The 23,841-nt window shown below is 50.2% G+C and overlaps 1 protein-coding gene across 3 annotated transcripts in view; it reads left to right on the forward strand.

The window, feature by feature from the left end:
* The window catches only part of HRH2 (histamine receptor H2), a 69,831-nt gene extending 49,393 nt beyond the window's left edge, over positions 1-20,438 (forward strand). For 2 of the 3 annotated variants that reach the window (XM_055325899.1, XM_055325900.1), the window contains exon 3: positions 1,243-4,106. In XM_055325899.1, coding sequence (XP_055181874.1) covers positions 1,243-1,435 — 193 coding nt within the window. In that variant the 3' untranslated portion in view covers positions 1,436-4,106. Of the gene's footprint in view, positions 1-1,242; positions 4,107-20,229 lie in introns of those variants that run through there. The other variant, XM_055325901.1, reaches the window with a different exon arrangement.
* The last annotated feature ends 3,403 nt before the right edge of the window (positions 20,439-23,841 follow it).

Raw genomic sequence — 23,841 nt, forward strand, 5'->3', positions numbered from 1 at the left:
GGATGGGTCGAGGACTTGGAATGGCACTCCCCAGACCATGGCCCCTGGCACTCCCTTCCCCGTCCAGTCCATCCCATTATCTTCTCCCACCTGCATTATGTGCACTTAAAACTCTACACTAACTCACTGTTTTCACAGAAATGTATTTATGAGGAGACTTCATACTGTCACCAAAAATGGAAATGCAGTAATCACTTGTGGAATACAAAAAGAACTTGTGAGCAGAGATACAATGACACAAAACAATGTCATCAAAGTTTGAGCAGATCCAATTCCTTGATTGAAGCTCTGAGCCTGCCTCCTGTTCTCTGCTCTAATAAAGGGAGATCTGCAGGTGCTGGGTGCTGAAAACACAGCAGCGCCACCTTGAGCCTTCCCCTCTGGCTTGAAATAAAAGTGATAGAGGAATTCTTAGTCACCAAAAGTAGCTAAAGAGAAAAGCAGGTCTGCCACCAGCACCTTAGCAGGCCACAGGACAAGGAACTCTGTATGCCCAGGAGTGAGTGAGGAAAACCCTCTTTTTCCTAAAAAAATATGCCAGATACTTTGTTAAAAACTTTCCTACCAAGGTTTAAGCTAACTCAGTCTTCAGTGCTCTGTTCTTTGATGAGATCAACCCAACAGCCATTAACTGAGGAACTACTATATGGCAGCCCTAAATGCCAGGGCAAGAGCCTCGCCTTTGGGGAGCACTCATTCTACTGGGGACAGATGTGCTCACAACCGACTTGAATCCAAGGCTGAACAAATCTGTGTGTCTTCTCTCAGCCTTCCTTCCATCCATGCAAGGCATACTGTTGATGTTTAGGAATCATTTCATTAAGGAGTGAGAAACAGTAAACATTAATTGGGCAGCAGGCATAATATTATTGTGAGTGGGCAATGTGTGGGGTACTTTTGTACATACTTGGTAACACTTAAATCTCCCAAGCATTGGGAAGGTGGTTATTTTTTCCTCCATTTGGCGTTCAGAGGAGTTAAGGGGCACCCAGCATGTTGGAAGCAGGCCTGAGATCTGAAAGCAGGTCTCCTGAATGCTCTTCTCTGTGGGTTGAGGGAAGAAGTCCCTGCTGCCTTGGTGGCGAAGGAGGGGCCCACACCCCATCCCACCCACCCACCCCACCCCCACTCCTGCCTGCCCAAGGCTGGCTTAGAAGAAGTAAAGGCCAGAGGGTGGGCCCTGGGCCCACTGGCCTTGCTCCGTGGTCATCTCAGCCCTGACCTGTGCTTGTGTCTCCTCAGGAAGCCAACGCTATCCTGCACTGTGTGCTCCAGCAACCTTCTAAGCTGCTGCAAGAGCCTTTGGGGACTTAGGTTCCTCCAGAGACACATGAGAGGCCCCTCAGAGGAGCAGCCAGGCGAGCCACTGTCTGAGGAGCCACCGAGGACACCACCCCAGGAAGCGGTGAGGACTCTCCCCTCCGAGGCTGTCTAGACCCCGCCCAGGACACAGAAGATACTGCTTCTGGTCACCAAGATTTGACTCCTGGAGCCATTAAGGACCCAGAAGCCCCCAAAGCCACCGAAGATGCACCCTAGCCTGAGTCTAGGGACTCCCAGAGCACACAGTGGAGTGCTGGGGTCCTTGGGTCTAGTGTGGAACAGCCTGTTCTGTGCTCAGTATTCCCAGCAGATGTTCAGAACTCTCCTGGGCCTGGGTCCACTGAATCCCAGGGGTTCAAAGCTCACATTGGTGCTGGCCCTGAGTCATGAGCAGAGATGGCTGGATGCGGGGGAGGTATGTGCACAGGTGTGTGCATGGATTTGTACACATGGGAATGCACAGGCCCTCAGAGCACAGCAGAGGGTGTGGCCATAAAGAGTGAGCCTCTCACTTCTTCATGGATTCTGTAGGATGAAGGAAAGGAAAGGCAAGGGAAGGGAAAGAAAGGAAGGAAATTAGCCTTTAATGAGCACCTGCAGTGTGCAGGTACTTCACCTGCACGAGCTCATGTAATCCTTATAACGTGGTAAGAAGCACCAACCTACTTTATGGAGGTAGAAACTGAGGTTCGAAAGAAGACGGGACCTGCCCCCAGGGCATTCAGCTAGCAGGTGTGCCTGGCTCGTTTGAGGCACTCAAAAGATCGTTGTTGAGTAAATGAATGAACAGGAGCAAGGGCAGAAAGTCTGGCCTCAAGCCCACACTCAGGGGAGAGGTCAAGGTGTGTGCTTGACTCAGCCTACCCTTCTCTAGCTCAGACCTGGAGCCTGAGGGATCCCTTCACGCTGCAGTACTGCCCCTCTCTGGTGCTTTTCATCAACAAGAAGCGGTGCGGAGCAGAGCAAACAGGTGGGGCAGGTGCGAGGACAGTGGGTAGGATGCCAGAGTCAGGGAGAGATGGCATGGTGGGAGCAGTTGACCCCACAGCATCCTCTGCTGGGTGCGTGACCTTGGCTGCATTAGAAGTGATGGTTCTGAGCAGCTCTTGGCTCCTCCATCCAAGGGGGTAGATCCCCCTTTGCTATTTACAGGGTTATTGAAGAGACCCAAGGAGGTCGGGGTGCTGACAGCCCCGGAGAAACACGAGGGTGTGCATGGATCCTCCCTGCTACCCACCGCCCCTCCCTGAGCCCACTCCACCCTCAGTTCCAACAGCCCCAGGTGGCACCCCCCTCTGTGCACACCCAGGCCTTCCCCGCCCTCCTGTGGCTCACGGTCCCCTCCCAGGCTGTCAGATGTGCCTGTCCCATGAGCCTTCTCTTCTCACTGCGATTTCTTTCCCTCTGTGGCCTCATCTGCACCCTCATAACGGAAGTCGCCAGGACACTTACTGTGAGGAAATGACTCACAGATATGTGCCTGGAGCCTAGGCTTCCTTTGGGAGCTTTCTGCTCATGGCTGTGCACCTGACATCTCCACCTGGGTGTTTCGAAGGTACCGACTTTTAGTTTAGCATGTTCACAACCACACTCTTGACCTGCTCCCTGCACTTGCCCCTCTGCCAGGTTCCTTGTCTCAGACAGAAGCCTGCCTTCTGGGCCCGAAGGTCAGCCTTAGCTCCTCCTGGTCAGCTTTCTCGAGTCCTAGCTCCACATGTACCCATCTGCTTGATTCTCTCCACCTGCCCTGTCCTCACTCGGTCCCACACTGCCATCCCTGGAGACTGAGACAGCTTCCTGACAGCTTTCCACGTCTCCCACCGGCCTCCCTCAACCCTCCGCTCCCAACAGCCACAGCGGGCTATGCGGAAGGCTGCCCTGGTCATGTGGTCACGTGGCACACGCAGGCTGTCATCTTTCTCATGGCCCAGTGGTCCTGTGTGCTCAGCCCCGACATGGAGCCTCCTGCCTCCTCCTGCCAGGCTCCGCTCTGTCTCTTCATCCCAACCCTCCCGGCCTCTCCTTTCTGTTTGTTTATTCTCCTGCTGCTAGCTGCTACCGGGCCATGCACCAAACTATTTCCATGACGTGGAATACTCTTCTTACCCGTCTGGCCATGAGGCCTCAGCTGAAATATCACTGTTTGAGGAAGTCTTCCTTGACCCACCCCATGAGGTCAGGCCTCCCCCAACACACACCACAACTGTCCTCAGAAGCCATCACGTGTTTGTAATTTACAGCCATCTATCTGGTTTCCTCACCCCTGTCCGTCTCCCCCACTCAGGAGGTCATGGGCCCTGCCTGTTTCTATTAACTCTTGTATGTCTAGCCTCTAGAAGAGCTAGTAAGGGCTTTAAGCAGTTTATCTGCCAATATACCGGAAGGCATGATTTGCCCCAGTAGCCCTCAGAGGTGCTCAATCTCAGAGGGCTCAATTCCTTCTAGAAGCCCCAGAATCCCCTCCTCAGACGTTTTCCCGGGAGTCTGAGGCAGGTGGGTCTCTAACTCATGGCCAAGTAGTTGGAGGCATAAGACCAGTCTGGCTGGTCACAGTGTCAGTTGGTCAGGGTTCTGACCCAGTGTGCCCACCCACTGCCTGCCATGGCAGGGGCCTCCTTGGGTCTGTGTCTCTCTCAGCTATCCCCACCCTTCTGGAGGCTCCCCGGAGCCTCTGCTGGCTGCAGAAGTGGGGCCCATGCTGTCTAGAGGAGGAGCATCTGCGATGGGCCTCCAAATCCATGTTCTGTGTTACCATCATGTTCCAATAAAGCTATCGAAACAGATGCTGCCTTGCAGTTTTATTTTTTAACTTCCTGGTGAGGAATACTCCCCAAACTTCATCACACGGCGTGTCTTGATTTAGAAAAGGACTTATGGTAAAATGCTGGGGTAAAGAAATTTGGAAGCTCCCTTAGGAAGTCAAGGAGTTCTCCGGGAACTAGAGAAACACCACACTGGCAATGAAGGACAGGCTGGTCACAAGGGTCAGGCCTTTGCCTCGCTCACCAGATGAACCAGGTACATGGTGGGTGCTCAGGAAGGGTTGGGGAAGACACTGTTTCCTCAGTGGTCAGCTTCAGAGATGCCTTTGTTCAGGAAGAGGAAAAAACATCTTTAACATGGAAACTGTGTCAGTTGAGGCAGTCTGCAGTGGACTAGGCGGTTGAGGAGCAAATAAGATTGACCACCAGATCAAGAAAAGGTTCATGGATTTGGGGCCAGGAATAAATGCCAAAGACACCAATGGAAAGGTTTGGAAGATGAAGAGAGGATGCTGACCAGATTTGCCATGACAGCAGTGATCAGTGTTCCCCTGGGAGGGAAGGGAGGAGGCTGGAAAAGGCTGTAGAGTCCTGAACTTTGGGCCTTCCAGCAAATGCAAAATGGCATACCTTGATAAATGCCCACCAGAAGCAGAGAAGAGATTATGAGTCATCTCAGTCAAGGCTTATGGGAACTGCTTGGCTCAAAATGGCTTTTAATATGGTTAAATATGATTTTTCAGGGGAGAGAAGACAAAGCTGTGTCAAGGGAGACTTGGGAAAGATGAGTAGCAGATTGAGTCAATAGATGGTATTAAGCAGTTCTATGTGGGTGGAAGCAAAGGACAGGGAAATGTCCCCTGAACTATAGCAGTGGATGTGATGAATAGGGGGGTACTATATAGGCAGCCAGGGCTGGAAGCCTGGGAATCACAATTTCCAGAATCCTCTTCCAACAGGTTTAGATCCCGCCAATAGGAAGCCAGAAAGAAGTAAAAGCATTATTGCCAACTAGGCAGAGCAGGGAGGGAAAGAGAGGGGACAGGGGAGGAGACCAGAGAGCCTAGAAGGTCTTACCTCAGGGAGTGAGAGCAGGCCCCTGAAGCAGCTGCCTTGGGGACATGAGTCTTGGGATGGCTTGGAAGGGTCTTCATCAGGAGGGATTAAAATGATGAGGTCTGTGTTATGGAAAGATCATTCAGACTCCAGTTGAGGGAGCAGCCCCACTGCTGGGGAGGGGGACTGTAGATCTACTACAGGCTCTCCTGCAGACTGTGGATCCATGCTGGGAACCCAAAGGGACAGCCCCGCCCCACTCTCCAGAGAGACTGGCTTGTACCTAAAATTACCAGGGAATCATGGAAAGAATGGGACACGGGGGCCAATGCTGGGTTGGCTAAAGCCTGATGGAAGGTGCAGGGAGCGGAGCATGGGAGGATGTGGCCCAGGCAGTCATGACCCTCTGAAGGAATGCATTCCTGGGGCAGGCTGGGGATGTGCTGAAACTCAAGTTAGAAGCGTGGTGGGTGGGAGGGAATGCTCAGTAGTCCAGATTGAGGAGATCCCTTTGGAACCCCGTCTCAGCTAATTAGCCACCAGTTCACCTTTGCTGACCTGACTCCATGTAGAGCTTTGAGGGTGAATTTGTCATCTTCTTTGTCCATTTGAGTGGGTTCTTGAGAGACCACTCAAGCAAGAAATAATAGCCAAGGACACACATGTCCCAGAATTCCAAGCATTCCAGCGAGAATTCAGGAGCCATCAATGGTCACTAACAGGCTGGAGGGTGACTGGGAAAAGCTCCCCCTCACCCAGCCAGCAGCTCTGAGGCGTTCATAACTTGTTATTTTTGAAGATCATTGCAGATGTCCCTGCCATGCCCTTGACTTCCCTACTTGAGGTCACACAACACAATATGCTTCTCATGCCCTGAGATGCTCTGTATAAGCCAGAGCACTGGTCCGGCTGGACTACAGCCTTCATTTGCTGGAGTGTTGCCAGGGCTCTATGTGTCCAGTAGTCCTGGCAGGATGCCCGAGGAAATGGGGCTCCAGAGGGACCTGCAGGCTGGGCTGTGTAGGTCTCAGCTGGCCCTATCTTTTGTTTTCAACTGAGATTAATGAGCCCCTTCCTGCGCCCAGACATTGTCAGACCCTCCACAGACACCAACTCATTTCCTCCACATCCCCATCAGCTGGGGCCTGAAGAGAGACACAATTGCCCAGAGTTAAAAACCCAAGTATGTGACATGGGTGAGGTTCTAATCCAGACCCACTTGTCTTCAAATTTGCAACATTACAGAGAAAGCCAGAGTCCCTTTGACCACCCCTCCCCGTCCTTTCCCCTAGCAATTCCCCTGAGGCAACCACTGCTGTACAGTTGGCTGTGTGGTGTTTGGTTCAGTTTTGTTTGCTTTTCAACATAAACATTATACTCTACTTTGTGAACTGAATCCAGTAATGTGTCTTCGAGATTCAAGATGTTAGCCCATAAAGGGCTCCTTCATTATTGTTAACCACCAGAGGCTGTTCCATAGAGTCCATGGCTAGGAAGCCATGAACATTTGAGTCATTTCTAATTTTTAGCTGATTAAACAAGTATCTTGATCGTCTGACAATATTTCCTTGTGCACATATGCAAGTGGGTTTTGGTGGCGGTGGTGGTGGTGGTGGTGGTGTGTGTGTATGCTCGTTTAGCACACCTATAGGTGTAATTCTGGAAATGGAGTATACATGTTACCTAATCACCCTTCAGAGAGGCACAGATCATCTGTACTCCCCCCAGTACCCTGGCGGGTGGAAGGCCTGGCTCTCTACAACCCCACCCTCCCACCTGTGTCTTTTCTATCATGCACCGTGCCTTCTTTCATTACCTAGAAGTTAGAATATTCCCCTTAGAGATGCCCTACCTCCAGTTAGTGCAGGACAGGACATTTAACTAATTCCCTGAACTGTCCTCGGGCTCACCCCAGGCTTTCCATGAGCTCTACTAAGTCCTGCCTTCTTCCTGTGGGTCTCCATGGAGGAAGCCAGCTTTCCCAAGTCACACAGTTGGTGAGAGATTGTATTAATTAGCTCATGATGGCCACAGTAGTGCTGCATAATAAGCATGCCAGAAAATGACAGTAAACATTTATTTAGCTCATGAATCTGTAAACTAGCTAACCTAGGATGGGCTCTGCTTTGTTTTACATGCCTCCCATTCTCTCTTGAGACCAGTAAGCCTACCTAGGCACGTTCGTGTCATGGTCATGTCAGGGATACACCAGACAGCAAGCCCAGCAGCACAAGTGCATTTCAAGTTCCCGAGCATCTTGCCTACGAACATATTAGGCAATGCAAGTCCCATGGCCAAGTCATGGATAAAGGGAGTAAATTTACTCCTCCCATGGAATTGCAGTAGAGGTGGGGGTGAAAGTTACTGGATGACCATCTTATCCAACACAAAGGCAGAGACTGAATAGGAACTGAAATCTGCCCAATTCCAGAGGTCTACAGAGCCAAAACCCATCTAATGGAGGAGACGTGGGTCTCTCTAGCACCTGGCAATTCCTGGGACCTCTCTAAGCTTTCCCACTCCCCAGTAGTACAGTTGCTTCCAGTCTCTTATCTACCTTCTGTTTGTTCTCTACCCTGGCCTATTCATTCTCTAGCACCTGGCAGCAATATGTCAAAGACTCAAATCTGGGCCCTGGCCCTGGCACTGCCTTCCAAGAATGCCATGCCCCAATGAGGAAGAGAGAGGGAAGCCTCTCATAACCTTGAGCTCAACCTAGGATGTGAGATCAAGTCAGAGTTGCCCTGGGCACCCAACATCTCACGGAGATTTAGGGATAGAGTTCATTCTGAGTTTACTCCAGACTCTTCTCCCATAGAAACAGTGTGCATCTGATCTGGGGGACTGAGCCAGACAGGACAATTGGAGTGACAGACACAGTTCTCTCTGACCCTCACTTTCTCATCCATGAAATGGTGGTACTGGAGACATTTTTCTTTATGCTATTCATAACCTAACTGATTTTTCTTTATGCTATTCATAACCTAACTGAAAACTTGCCCCTTTTTTGATAAATAGGTCCCTTTTGTTCTGTTGAGCACCTAGTTGAATCTGAAAATGCATTTATCTGTGTAACGGTGGGGAAAAAATTTGGAGTTCCTGAGGTACCATGTGGGGTGGGCAGATGATGAGGAGAAGCGATGGGAAAAGAGGAAAAAATCAAGAGCTGCTAAGATGGGGACAGGGTGATGTTTTCCTAGTACACTTTTCCAAATGATGCTTTGGGGATCAAAGGGGAATGCCTAGTGTTCATTTTATAGCCATACACATTGATTCTCCATCTCTCCTCCTACACACACACAAAATCTCCAGGAAAGTTCACTATACTTGTACATATTTTGTGTAAATGGCTCTTGGGGGGAATTTAGGAAGGGGGTGGAGTTTCACATCTAGGTCTACAAAGAACATAACAAAAAGGGTCCCAGAGGAGACATGTGCTCAAATGCAGAGGAAAATCTGAGAATCTGAGTCCTTTGGGGGGGGGCACCAGAATCTCCAGGAGGGTTTTAGACTTCCTGAAGGTTGTGAGTTGGGGGGAGATCAAACCAACTTTGCCCGGATCTCAAGAGATTAGGAGGCCCCACACGTCATTTTGGTTACACAAGGGTAATAAAATCTACCCTGCAGGTTGAGGTTTAAGATTAAAGATTAAGGATTAAGAGACATGATCAATAAAGACATTTGATGAAACCATGGAGACAACAATTATTTAAGGTGAATTTTCCTCATGGTTACATCCTCAGAAAATGGTTGTCTCACAAAAGCTACATGCAGCATGATAGTGTTTTCTGACGTGAAGATCATGTCTCACACAGCATAAAATGGGAAACACTGACTGGATCTAAGCAGGTGTTTCAAATAGTTTGAAACATTTTCCACTCATATTACAAAGAGAGGAGGGGGAGGGGTATCTTCTCAGTTCATGGAGCTTACAGCCCCCCTTAAACTTGTCACTAAAGGTAGACCCAGCCCAAGCTGAGTTGTGGTTTGAGCCATCTAGATAGGGGAGGGAGCCCTGAAACATCATGAAGATAACCACCAATATGTTCACTCAGCTTTCTAGAACCATTCTTGTCTTATAGCTGGCAAAATGTGCACTGACCCCTATGTTTCCAGCACAGTAAATGACTCCCTATTGTGGAATTTTTAAAAATAACTTGCTGTGCTGATCTGTCTCTGGATATTTTTTTTTGTATTAAGATAGCATTCACATACCATAAAATTCATCCTTTAAAGTATGCAATTCAGTACTTTTTAGTATATCCACCAAGTTGTGCAAGCATCACCAGTCTGATTCCAGAACATTTCCATCATCCTGGAAAGAAACCTCATACCCACTGGCAGTTACTCCCCGACCCCCGACAACCACCAATCTCCTTTATATCTCTACGGATTTGCCTATTCTGGACATTTTGCTGTATACACCTGTCATCAGAGCAAGCTTGGCATTCACAGTGACATCTGCTGAAATTCCAAAACCCAGCCATTCCTGTTGCTTACCAATTAAAAAAAAAAGTATTATCTAAAATTAAAACTCTTGGGATCCCTGGGTGGCGCAGCGGTTTGGCGCCTGCCTTTGGCCCAGGGCGTGATCCTGGAGACCCGGGATCGAATCCCACGTCGGGCTCCCGGTGCACGGAGCCTGCTTCTCCCTCTGCCTGTGTCTCTGTCTCTCTCCTCTCTCTCTCTCTCTCTCTCTCTCGTGTGACTATCATAAATAAATAAAAATTTAAAAAAAAATAAAAATAAAAAAATAAAATAAAATTAAATTAAAACTCTTTACTATGCCTCCCACTTGTTATTTGATTTGGATCCATCCTCCCAAAGGTAGCCTAAGGAAGGAATAACAACCACCAAAAAACAGGAAATGTTTTGCTGAGTATTTTCAGAACTGACTCGCTGGGACCATAGACATGAATGAGTGACTTTCTTTCTGGATCTAGTTTCTGTTATAGAAAAATCAGTTGTCCATGGCTCTACTAAGTGTTGACCAGAGACTGAGAGATGTTAGACCTGGAGAGGTGCCAAACTATGTACCTGCCCAGGTACCTACCCATCTACAATCAGCCCTGACCCCGGTGAGAACTTGTCCAGAAAAAACCATTTTGTTCTTAAGAAAATTTAATTCAAGATTTGGAAATAAAGGTGATGGCATGTCCTCTGAGGGTCATACGGGAGTGTGACCAGCAGGCCCAACCAGTATTACATGATTCTCTAGGGGAAAGTCCTTTTATTGACTATTTATTGTTGATCAGGAACCAGACTCTGCAGTTACATGCTAATTCATACAAGACTGATAAATTGCAAATGATTTTCTTGTGGTCCAGTAGAAATGCATTTGAAAAAAAAAAGAAAAAAATGCATTTGACTTCTGTTCAGTAGAAAAAATAATGCTAAAAGTTACAGTTTACTGCCCCGTAGGACACTGGCCAGTTTTAATGTCTCAGCAGCCTATTTCAAGATTCTTCCTTTCCAGATGTATAGCTGCCTCTCAGATACCACCTGGAGCCAGCTCTACCATCTTGCTTGTTCCCCCAAGAATGGGTTAAATTAAACCCTGTCACGTGTTGACTATACATTTGTATGAGTTATGTTTTTAATCTTTAGAAAATTATGCTTCAGCAAAATCTGGTTTTTCTAACCATGGCAGTGGGCAGGGGTGCCCTCTGCTGGCAGGGTTACTCTATCCATTAAGCACTATAAGTTTTTCGGAGACTCCAGAGATATTTAGGAAGTGCGGGGGGGGGGGGGGGGGGGGGGAGGGGGGAATCAGAGCTCCCCAAATACAAGAAAATGTAAAGTTTGAAAAAAAAAATTAAACGCTCAGTTAAGTAACTACAAAATACAAAATTTTAGATGTCTACAAAGTATAACTTGTTAACCATAGCTCAGCTCAACTCATGATTATATAAAAATTACTTTTGATATGGTATATTCTCAGTGGTCACAGTTTCTGATATTGGGAATCCCTCAGGACAAAGATACTCTGTGTATCGCTTTCACCAAGTGTAAAATGGAAATAAAAATAGTTATGGACCTGGGGACATTCTCTTGGAGGGGCAGCCTCTCCCACCAGCCAAATGATCTTTTTAACTATCCTAAATTTTGACTTGGATAATCTAGAAGTATTGATTTTGATCCATCGTGGACAACAAGTGAGGTTATAAAATAGCATTACCATCCGTTTCAAGCACAACAAACTCTGGACCGGACCTAAATCACTCTTAACAGCTGTGGGCGAGGTGGGGGTGGTGGTGATTAAACTGCCCTCATCTCTCTGAAACTGTGGTCAGGCCCACCACATCATTGTTGACAAGCCCCATTCTTTTTTGACCAAAGATAAGAGAAAGTAAAGAGGTAATCTGTGGATCTCAAGGTTTCGAGATCTTTTTATTTTTTCCAAGATTTTATTTATTTATTCCTGAGAGACACAGGGAGAGAGGTAGAGACATAAGCAAAGGGAGAAGCACGCTCCCTGCAAGGAGCCAGATGTGGGATTCGATCCCAGGACCCCGGGATCACGACCTGAGCCAAAGGCAGATGCTCAACCACGGAGGTTTTGAGACCTTTGCTGAGAAGGACCTTCACTCCTTTCTTGATCTCGGAACCCTCAGATCTGAATTTTGGCTCCAGTTCAAGTTCTAAGGAAGCTTTAGGGCCTGTTGCCATTCCTGTGTACCTTGGTTTTCCCATCTGTGAAGTGGGAGTAGCCATTAGTATAAGGATCAAATCAGGATTGAATGAGATCATGTATTCAAAGCGCCCAGCACCTACTCTATATCTAGTGAATATTCGCTTTAAAAGCCCCATAATTTTAAAGTAAATAACTGGTTTACATGTCACCAGATGAAGGTAGTTAAGGTTCCAAGTTTTAAAAAATCAGAGTTTGAAGCTTGAGGAAGGCCTTCCTGTACAGATATGCTAATCTGAGAGGATTTACTCCATATCTTATCAACGTATGCAAATGTTTTCAGACCCCACCTTAAATGACTCTATTAGTGTTGAATTCAACTGCAGTTCACCAGCTGGCATAATATTACCGCTTGCAGAATATGTTTAAATATAAACATTGATTTGCAGTCTTATTTTTTTATTTTTACATTCTGAAATCAACTTTTTTTTTTTTTTTTTTGCAATATGCAGACAAAAACGTGGTGGTGGGGGGGCGGTCAGGAAGGTGACAACCCAGTGAGAAGGGGGAGGAAGTCCCAGGCTGGAGGTTATAAACTGCAACAATTGCCAACAACTGTTCATTCGTGGGGTTGTTAAAATATTTGCCCCAAATGGAAATAGAATGTGACTCACAAAAAAAAAAAAAATATTGGAAGGGATTGAAAATCCTTTATTTGGCAAGATCAGATCCATTCTTCTTCCTCAAACCAGTGGTCTCCAAAAGCAAGCGGCCCGTTATTAGTAGGAAACGTCCGCGCTTCGCCTGGGTGCAGGGCTGAGCGCCGCTGCTGCCTTTCGCCCTGGGACTCCCGAGTCCCTGCTCTCGTTGCCATGGAGGCAGCTGTCAATCACGGCCGCCCACGCCAGCGCCCTCCCACCTGCACAGGGTTTCCTCTATTGCGAAGTCCTCCTGCCCAATATAGGATGCAAACATCTGCATTTCATCCATCGCCCTTCGGGTACATGACGTATGACTTAGAATTTCCTGATCAAAGGCAACAAGCACCTGAGATTGAAAAATAAACTCCTAGCAGAAGGCTGTGGGCTCAGGCAGCAGGGCATCAGGCTCTTGGGCAGGACGGGCTTCAGAGGGCAGCCGGTTCTCCCAGGGATCTATGAGCTTCCTAATAACTCCTATGCTAATACGTCCCTCCTGCTTAATACCCAACTCCTGGCATGTAACATGTACTCAGTCCATTCTAATTGAATGAAGGCCTGTAAAACAAAAAAACTTCTCCTATGTGTAGGTTTTCAAGAACCGGCTTGCTTGGGGAGAAGGACTGGGTCTATTTTGAGCTTCGCTACTAACCGGGAAGGCAGCAGCTGTGTCCTTCAAATCTCTGGTTGCCAGAGCCTGGCAAGTGTTTGGCACAGAATAGGCCCCAGTGAACACTGAACTGGTATTATTTTTTTTTAATTTTTTTTTTTATTTATGATAGTCACACACAGAGAGAGAGGCAGAGACATAGGCAGAGGGAGAAGCAGGCTCCATGCACCCGGAGCCCGACGTGGGATTCGATCCCGGGTCTCCAGGATCGCGCCCTGGGCCAAAGGCAGGCGCTAAACCGCTGCGCCACCCACGGTTCCCTGAACTGGTATTATTTAATTCCCCCAACGCTTCCTGTCTCTCCAGGTTCATGTTTGTTCTGGCCTATCCCTGGGGGTGCCTCACTTCTGTCTGGGAAGGTCGGAACAAGGGACCCTCCCAGGGTGGCCCTCAGACTCGGGCAAGGAGGGCCCCTGCTGTGATCCCTGAGCCTCAGACAGTCCTGCCCTGGACCTCCAGCAGCACCTCACAGAAGTAGGAGTCTGTGGGGCCAAGAGGATGTGCCCACTAGCAGCTCAACTGTCTCTTCTAAACCACATTTGAGACTCTTGATTTCCTCGGCCAGATTAGCACTAAAGCCCAATTCTATGGCCTGCACAGGCCCTTTCCCTAGATCCAACCTCTTAAGGCAGACCATGCCAATGGTGTGAGCCAGTGGGGGGGCTGGCGTATGGAGTTTTAAGCCTCAGGCATGTACAAGATCTGGGGCATATGGGATGGAGCTAGGGTGTGAAGAGAAGGGGGGTGGCCTCATGCCACGGTCCAGCACCCTCCCTCCTACCATGTGCTGGTGCAGAACTCTAAGGAGTTCAAAGATTCTAGATTTGAACCTGACCTCTCAGGTAGTCTTTAAAGTATTCTTTGTCAAGGTCAAGGGACAGAACATAGTTCACTTAACAGTTTGTCCATGTACTAGTTAACTGTTGCTCTGTAACAACTTAGACCAGAAAGTGGCAGCTTAAAACAACACACGTTTACTATCTCGCAGTTTCTAGGGTCAGGAATCTGGGATCTGTTTAGTTGGCTTTTCTGTGTCAGGGTTTCTCAAGAGGTTGTGATCCAGGTGTGTCAGCCCAGGGGTCTATGGTCTCATTTGAAGGCTCACATAGGGAAGGATCGGCTGCCAAGCTCACTCACTGGTTGTTGGCAGCATTTGGTTCCTTCCTGCACGGGCCTCCCCGACACAGCAGCTGACTTCCTCGAAGCGTGCAAGCCAGGGGCAGTAAAGAAAGTTTGCTGACAAACTAGAAGTCGCAATCTTTTGTAACCTACTGTGGAAGTGATAGAAGCAAGTCACTAGGTCAGCCCACACACAAGGGCAGAGCCCCAAGCACCCACTTGCTGTACCCTGCATGTCCCACCCCAGGGGGTGAGCAGAACCCAAATGCTTCACTTTGAGCCAAGCCCCCACCCTGTGTGTAACTGCTCCCACCCAGGACCCCAGAGCTCCCCAGAGCTCTACCCAGCACCCTAGACAGACAAGCAAAGCTCAATTCAGAGGGAGTTTCTGTGAAGGACAGAAATTACCACCTTCTGTTGCAATTACCAGCTGAGCTAATTACAAAAGTAATTGCAATTGAAGGGTCTAATTATCAGGCTGGGCCAGACAAGCACCTCCTCCCCGCCTTTGGGGGCCTCCTGCTGCCTTCTAGGGGCTGCAGACATGGTGGGAATCTTGTTCCGGAGTGAACAGGAGGTCTGGCCTGTGTCCCAGAGCCCAGATTGCCAGAGATAGGTCCCCATGGGTCCCCAGCCCCAACAGTGCCCTCTCCCCTTGTGCCTTTACCCCAGTCCTGGACTCTTAAGCCACTTGACCTACTCCTGAGCTACACAGCAAGAGCCAAGAAATATGAACTGAGGACTCCTCACACTGGCATCTGGGTCCTAGCCCTTTCTCTTGTCCCTCCCTCCCCCATGTATCTACATCAGGCACACAGCAGCACTAGGACTGTCTCCCCTGTTTGGCCTGACGTCCATCCTCAGCCTGGCTCCTCAAAGAACACACTCATGCCTGTGTGCAACCCCAGCCTCTGGATTCCCACCTACAGAACCCATTCTTGGCACCTCCCACCAGCAGCAGCCTGCAGAGCACATCTAGCCCAGGAGACCACTGGGCCTGGCATGGTGAGCCCAGACCATAGCACAGTGCAGGGGCTCAGAAATCTCTGGAGGAAATGAAGGGCAACAAAGAGACACCACAGACACATGCCATCTCCTACCTTACAGCAGCTCCAGCTGCCTGCTGCCCTCTATCTCCTAGTTGGCACCCTCCAACTCCTTCTCCACACCCCCCAAATAGCTATCCTTGGACCTAACCATGCACATACCATCAGCATGGTCCACCCTCTGGAGGCTGGAGCCAGGCCAGTCCTGCACAGATCCTGGAGTCAGGTCGCAGCTTCCCAAGGTGTGTTCTGGAAGAGGGGTTTGGTGGTGGACTCCGGGGGGCACAGCCTCCTGGCCCATGGGCTCTGCACCTGTTGGGAACCACATGGTTAGAGGCCCAGGGCAGAGTCTGCCAAAACACGGGAACCATAGCTGGGGGGCCCTCTGCCTGGGTCTGGGGGTTGCTCTGGGAGAGCTCTCTGTTCTGTCAAAAACTTCCTAACTCAGGGGTAGCCCAGCCACTCTCCTGCTCAGAACCTTTTAATAGGACCCCATTGCTCTCAGGACAGAGTTGAATTTCTTAGCTGAGCCAACCTGCTACTCCCTGCCTCTCCCCTGCAGCCTCAAGGCCCTCCCCAGGGCTCTGGCCACACCACCCCCACAGTCTAGTGTACCCCTGCTTTGGCTTCTCCTTTGCCCAGGGGTCAGAACCCCATAAGCTGGAGCCCCTAAAGCTCATGTAATCTGGGCTGGGTCTCCTGAAAGAAAAGGATCCAAAACGATGACTGCAACATGAAGTCAGAGCCCTGAAAGTGAGGGCCCTTGGAGCTTCGGGCCGTTGTCTTCACAGTGGACATACTGCTCCCTCTGTACCCGTCTTACCCCAGCTCCTCTCCATACTCACCCGACCTGTTACCCAGAAACCTTTCCCTCACTCCTCTCACCACTCCCCATTCCTACCCAAGTTAGAATTGCCAGGATGCCCCGGGCCTGGCTTCACAGTGCCCTCATTTTCCCCACATCGTGGGCATCTATCTGTGGGCCTGACCCTCCCATGAGGGCAAGGGCAGTGCCAGGTCATCAGCTTTTGGGCAGGGGTGTGCAGTTGTCTCTGGAGACAGGTTGAAAGCATTAATGAATAAACACTTTTCACACAAACAAGCAAATACACGAACATCTGTTCCCTCATCTGGAAGGCTTAAGCATTCAGCTGTCCAAACGCAGAGGCTATTCCACCAGGAAGGTTTCCCAAACCCACCCATAGCCACCATCAGCCTGAACCTCCCAGCCCAACCCTCCTACAGCCAGGAGGCCAGGCTCAGGGAGTCCACCAGGGGGCGGTGCGGGAACGTGGATGCTCTCCCAGCACGGCCTGCAAGCAACTGCCCTTCCAGAAGCCTTCTCCCTGCAGAAAGCATCTCCGCCCAGCCCCACCATCCTGCAGGTCCCAGAGCTCCAGCTGGCCATCCACACTGCTCCCAGGAGAAAACCAGGGCTGAGGGGTCAGGCATATCCAGGATCGAACCCCAGCTCCACCATTTCCACCTTGCTGTGTGAATTTTGGCAGGTGCCTTCCCATCTCTGAGCTAATCTTCTAACCTGCAGGGTTGTTGTGACGCCCATGGGAGTCTCTGAAAATGGTAAACCGCCAAACTCAGGTCAGTTATTGGCTAATTTATCATAAACAATCGTCTCAGTCCCCTGATTCCCAAATGATGCCACATTAACTTGATTTCAGCTTTGGGGAAAAACACTGAAAATGCCAACCCTATAATAAGGTTATAAAAAGCTCTGATTTTGTCTTTATTAAAGACATTATGAGCAGTTTATTGATTTTTTTAAGGGAAATGAGAGGAAGCAGGAGCAAACCCTTCTGGGTGCCAATTGAATTAGCAGTTGGGAGTTTATTACATGGGAGACACGGCACAGCAGAGCGCGGACTCTGTCTCTCCACCACCTGCTGCCACAGACCATGAGCTCTTCCAGGCTGTGAAGGAGATAGGTACCTCTCTGGAACCCCAGTGCCCAGCACAGGAGCTAGCACACCGTTGGTTTTCAATAAATGTGCACTACATTGTTCTAAAGAAGGCTTTAGAAAATCTTTCCTACTATCTACTTGGGGTTCTGTCTGCATCAAGACTCCTTGGCTGCAAGCCCTAAACCCTGATGGGAGGGAACTGAATCTACTGGAAAGATGTCAGGTAGCTCCCGAAATGAAGGGAAAGCCAGAGGATTGAGCTCAGCAAATGCCAGAGCAGCTTGGGATGAGAGGGCTTTGCCTCTTCTCTCTGCCACATTGCCACCACTGTGATGACCTCTGGTGGTCTCTCCCTATAATTGAAAACCCCTGGAGTAAGGCCAGGCCCCGGCCTGGTCTGGAGAACACAGCCACCTTGTTAGACAGCCCCAGGACAACCCCAGCAACAGTGCAGGAGGTACAGGTTCCCCAGTGAAGGGGGTGGGGAGGCTGAGTGGCCAAAGACCAGCAAATGTCAGTGGCCCAATCCAATACAGCAAGTCCAGGCTGGGACTCCAGCCCCCGGAACCCCACCTCGGTACCCAGGGCCCAACCTGGCAGCACAGGGCATGGAAAGGTGGTGATGATGGGGGGAGCAGGTGAGAGTCCCCCTTCAGAGTGCAGGGGAGCCAGCCAAGGAGGCAAGGCCAGTGGTGAGCGGGGCACAGTGAGTGAGTGATAGATGGGGGCCTTCAGTACGGACAGAAATCCTGGGTGCTCATTGCAGCTCATCTGGCTTCTCTGGGGCTCAGGTGTATCATCAGGAAAGATTTTTCTGGGCAAGCTTACCCGCCCTTCACGGTCTTTCTGTCCAGCAGAATCCCAGTACTTGGGGTCACTGAGGCTTACAGAAATGCAAAGACTCCACTGTCATCGACCCCCTCCCCCCACACACACAAGGGCACCCGCGATCACCAGGCCCCAGGGATAAAGACGCCCTTCCACATCTCAGTCATTAAACAGCAAATTTCTAGAGAGGGGAAGGGAAGCTGGCCTTGGATTCGCTCCCTTGCTCATTAGCTGTGTGACCCTTGGCAACTCATTAATCCTGAAGCCTCTGGATCTGTCTTCTGAAAAATCTGAGTAACACCTTCCTCATAGGTTTGGCGCATCATGTGAGATCCCAGATGTGAGAGAACTTTGTAAATCATAAAACTAAGCAAATACAAGAGATTATTTCCAAGTTGTTAACTCTGCCCTTGCCTTTGGTCACCCAGGAGCCAATTCTAGTTTTCAGTGGCAAAAACCCGGAGCCTTTTATTTGGGGGAACAGAGCCCTTTCTGTGTCTCTCTGAATATCACAGACTGGTTCATTGGGAATCCTATAGCCGGACCTGTGTCCGGCCTTCTGCCGCAGATGCAAGCCACAGATTGCTGAGTGAGCCAGCCTGAGATTGGGGGCTCAGCATGGCCCATTCCTGCCACCAGAGACTCAGCCCAAGTGGATGTTTATACCCAAAGGTGATAGTTACCAATGCCATGTGTGTCATCAGGTCATGTCAGCTGCTACAAAAATCACCTCAGAGGCCAAGGAACACTCAAACTCAGTAGAAGTTTATTTCTTGCTCAAGCAATAGTCCAGAGTCGAAAACCCAGCCAACCCAGAGTGGCCCTGTGTTTCTGAGCTCTGTTGCTTCTCACTGCAGCCCGCAGACTGGACAGTTCTTTCTTGAGCTCGTGTCTTTCTCGTAATATCTTGCTGTGGGCAGCAAAAAGGAACAAATGCATGCTAGCTTTCAGGCTCTTTCCCTCTTCCTCTGAAACAACTGCTTCCGTGGCCCATTCTAGACAACGATTCATTCATGCATTCTCACCTGCATAACAGGAACGCTCAGCTTTGCTGCCTGGGACTGCTATGTCCTCCCCACCCACGGCTCGACCCCAGGCCACCACCTCAATTTCTGTACCAACTGTATTGATTTGAGTCATACAAGCTGTAGAAATGTGCCCCAGATGTAGCACATCTGAATTGGCTTCTTCTTCCCAAGATGGTCCTGAGCCTGTGTTCCCAGTCAGTGGGACGTCTTCCCCTTCATCAAGGGTGGGGAGGGGCCTCCACCACTTGTCTCCTTGTCCCCCATCTAGCAAAAGGAGCAAATGTGGAAGGACACACCCGCTCCTTAAAAGCTTCAGCCCCAAGAGGAAGCCCATGGCTTCTGACTGCATTTTATGGGCCAGAACTCAGTACTTGGCCTGCGGCCACATCTAACTGTAAGAGAGGTGACAACCAAGAAGAAGAGACAACGGATTTAAGGGGGGACAGCCAGGAGTCAGGTCCAATTCCATCTTTGGTGGGGGGCAGTCTCCCAGACCCACCCCGCATGCCTAGTGCACACCTATTGTCATAGTTCATTCAACAAATATTTACTTAGCACCTACTGTGTGCAGGCCCTGTAAGGGGAACCAGTGGCAGGAATCAGACACCGCCTACGTCCTCAGTAAGCTCACGGCCTAATGGAAGACCAGAGAAGCAGGCAGTTACACCCCAGCGTGATTCAAGCTGATGGAGAGTGTACAAGGAAGGGGGCGCTAATGAGGTGTTGAAGTACAAGGAACACTTCTCCGGGTGGGAGAGACCGAGGCCTGTCAGTGTGCGTTGACCCTGTGGAGGAGGAAGGCTCCGAGTAAGTCCCAGGCGGTGGCCCATCTGTGAGCCTTGGCGCAAGCTGCTGGGCGGGGCAGGGCTGGTTGAGAGGAACAGACCTGACCCCCAATCCTCCTTCAGCAGCGACCCCTGGGAGATGACTCTCTGGGTGAGGGAGGGAGGCCAGTGCAGAGCAGGATGTCCAGAAGGTGAGATATCGAGAACTAAGAGGTGTATTAGTTTCCTCTGGCCACTGTAACAAATTGCCACCAACTTCATGGCTTATAACAACCCACATGTATTAGTGACCATTCTGGGGGTCAGAAGTCCAAAATGGGTCTCAGGAAAGCTCTGGATGAGAATATTTTCTTTCCTTTTCCAGCTTCTCAAGGCCACCTGCATCCCATGGCTCATGGCCCCCAGCCAGAAATGGCACCCCTCCAATCTCACGTCTGCACTCACATCCCCCCCTCCTGCCTCTCCTGCTTCCCCCTCATGCACAAGGATGCTCGTGATTACATGGAGCCCTCCTGGATAATCCAGGATTGTCTCCTCGGCTCAAGGCTCTTGACTTCATCACATCTGCGAAGTCCCTTTTGCCATGTCAGCTCACATATTCACAGCTCCAGGGGTCAGGATGTGGACATCTGGCAGTCACCAAGAGGATGCTCAGACAAGAAAAGGAGCCTCTGTGCAGTAGGTCAAAGCATAGTGACAAGGAAGCCAAGAGAGCTCAGAAGTCAGAGGAAAGGTGGCAGCAGGCCACAGCAGGAAGCTCATCGGTGGCAGGATCAGGCCTGAGCCACAGACATGTTTCACCTTACCTACCCATTCTCCCCCTTCTGGTAACTGCACCCCAGTCTTCCTCATGGAAATACTTCTGCACATTCTTAACCCAGGATTGGGCTGCGACTCAGTCAAAGCCAACCAGAGCTTTCCATGCCTGATTCAAGACTGGGCATGGCCCAAGCCAAGGCAATAAGACTGTTCTTGAAACTTATTACGGAGCTATCAGAGGAGTGCTGTCAGTGACCATCGCCGGGGAGCCCCTCACAATACATGGAGAGAGCAGATTTGAGTAATGGAAAGAGATGATGACATTGTTTGAAAAGCTGGATCTAGCTATGCCTGCAGCCAACTCTGGACTTTTCAATTACATGAACCCCTCCAAAAGTCCATTTGGGTTGAATTCCATTGCTAGCAATTGCAACCAAATAGACATTGATGAACCCAGCTTTTGGCTCTAGTCTCAAGTTTAGGGACTGCCTGCAATGTCTCTCCCCCTTTTCCCAATCTTCCCCATCTTTTAAAACTGTTTCACAGCACCTCTGCAAGGAAGTCATCCTTGATTCTGCACACTCCCAGCTTACCTGCCCTTACCTAGAAGGTTCCCCGTAGGATCCCAGCCTGTCTCTGTGGCCACCTCACCCAGGTGCCCATTGACTTTCCTTGTCCATAGCCCATCGACTTTCCTTGTCCTTTCAATCTTAGGGATGAGCCACCCGTCTGCCCTCTGGTCACTTACATCTACTGGAACATGACCTTCTGCCAATCTGAAAGAACCAGATGCCAAGCTGCAGGAGAGTCAACAGCTGCCATCCTTGAAAGCAGGGAAGGGAAAGCATTATTGGTCTCTCGCCAAGGGTTGCTGCACCCTGTCCTTGTCAGGGCCCCAAAAGCCAGCTCAGAGCTTCTCACCCCAAGGTCTTCTCTCCAAGGCCAAAGTCATCCCTCACAGAGGAACAGTCAGATCATCAGTCATTTCCCCAGATATAGAGAATCAGGAAGGGTCCTTGGGGATCCCAGCACCCTAATCCTTCCATATCTCTGCTTGAGTGTACTTGAATACCTCCAGAGACAGGAAGCTCACCACTTCTCTGGCAAAAGATTCTCTTGCTAAACAATAGGTCCAAGTCTTCCCTCTAAACTTACTTTCCTCCAGCCTTTTGGGAAAGCTGGCAGAGCACCTCTCCACTTGGCCTTGACCCCCCCACTTCCCAGCGCTGGCCCCAGACCCAACACTCACTGGCTGTGCAGTCAGTCCCCCGCCACTGATGCCCCACCCATATGACCACAGGCCCCTCCCTTCTACTCCAAGTACCTCTGGCTGTATCCTGAGGGGTCTCTGACATGGGGTCCTGCACCACCTCATGCTGCAGCCTTCTCAGCCCTTCCTCGACCGGAACACACACTATAAATGTCACAGCACGGTCAGGGCTGCACCTGCAGAGAATGCGTGTGGCCGCTACTGCTCTTCCCACAGAAGGAAGATGCTGCCGCTAAAAGGAAGACGTGATGAACACATGGGGCAGGGCGGGAGCACAACTATGTCTCTGGATCAGAACATCAGACTTCAAGAGGGCACGTGCTTCTCAGGGAGGCTAGGCAAGGCCTTGGTTCTGTCCCAAACCACCCGTCTTCCAGAAGCTGTCCCCAGACCTCTTGTGTAGAGCCTGGCTCTCCTCCCCAGCCAAGCACAGCCCGGCAAGCTGTGTGGTACGCAGTCTGGCCAAGCGTGGGATTTAACAAGAGCACAGATGCCCCCGCTGGCAGAGCAGGCAGGGCAGACGGGGGGCAGTGTGATCGGGGGTGCCCACCCCGTCATTCCATGAATGTTTATTATTATCGCAGGCACCACTGAGTCCTTGTTGTGCAACTCTGGGCAAATCAGTTCTCATCTCTCAGTCTATTTCTTGTCTGTGAAATGTGCATGATTCTAGTCTCTGCCTTAAAAGATGATTGGAAGAAATGAACGAAATGATTAAGTCCTCAAATAGTATTAGTTACTGTTGCTGCACTGTTTCTAGCCTAACAAGAGCACGGCTAGCAGGTATTCCCATTCCACAGAGGGGAAAGTCGAGGCTTGGGGATTCTCTGACCCTGCTCCAGGCCTGGCCGGGAGAGCTGCGGGTAAGGCCGGGAGCTCTTTACACTGTGCCATTGTGTCCAAACTGAGGAGCTCCAGTGTCACTCCCAGCAGCACGCCAGGGCTCAGGGGCTCTGAGGCACATCAGGCCTGGTCCCCTGCCCAGCGCAGGAGTACAGACACACAGATAGTAGCACTACCAGGGAGGAAGAGCTGTGGTGGGGACCTGGGGAGCTGGGGGAAACCAAGGAGGGTCCTAACCCAGACTGGGGAGCCCTGGGGAGACACATGAGAGGTGACTTCTTAGCCGGGCCCTGAGGGATGAGGGCTATGTTATGGAAGCAGCCCTCCATTTCCTCAGGGAAGCTGCTGAAACGGTGGTAAGGACACAGGTTTGAAGGCTGGCTCTGCCCCTCACCTGTGTAAGGAGGAAGTTTGCCTCCTTGAGCCTCAATTTCCTTATCTGAATAGCAGGGGGCTGAGTGACAGCAAGGTCACGTTGGTAAAGATGCCTGGCACCTGGTGGGAATTCATGGTTCACAAAGTCCTCTCTCCTCTCAGTCTCCAAACCCTTACTAAGCGCCTCCTGCCTGCCCAACCCTGAATGCGAGATTACCATTATCCCATTCTGCAGACAGGTGCTTGGGCTCCGGGGGCTGAGGGACTTGCCTCAAGTGGCACAGGTCCACCGCCAACTCTGCGTTCACTGAGCGCTTACTAAGGGCTCAACACCTCAGCGAGTCCTCCAAACATCTCTGGGAGGATAGCGTTGTTTGTTTCCATTTCACAGATGAAGGAATGAAGATCCTGCACAAGATCATCAAGGGGGGCCCTTGACAAGGAGCCATGACGAAAGCCACCTCCACCTTCTTTGGCACTACACGAGAGTTCCTCTGCAACCACGCCCCATATGGGGCCCTGGACCTATCTAGAAGTTGACATAAGCAACCTGGTTCCAATAAGGGTTTTTTTAAGTTGACTATGTGATACCCAGGTCCTGTTTTTCAGAGGAAATACATTTATTAGAGGGGGTTGAGTTAGATGCTAATGGAACAGTGGAGGACATGGGTTGTTTCTTCACCTGTAAGATAGAAATGATAATAATCCTCACTGATATTCCCTGCCTCG

This window comes from Nyctereutes procyonoides, unplaced genomic scaffold (genome assembly GCF_905146905.1).
Source record: "Nyctereutes procyonoides isolate TBG_1078 unplaced genomic scaffold, NYPRO_anot_genome, whole genome shotgun sequence".
NCBI lineage: Eukaryota > Metazoa > Chordata > Mammalia > Carnivora > Canidae > Nyctereutes > Nyctereutes procyonoides.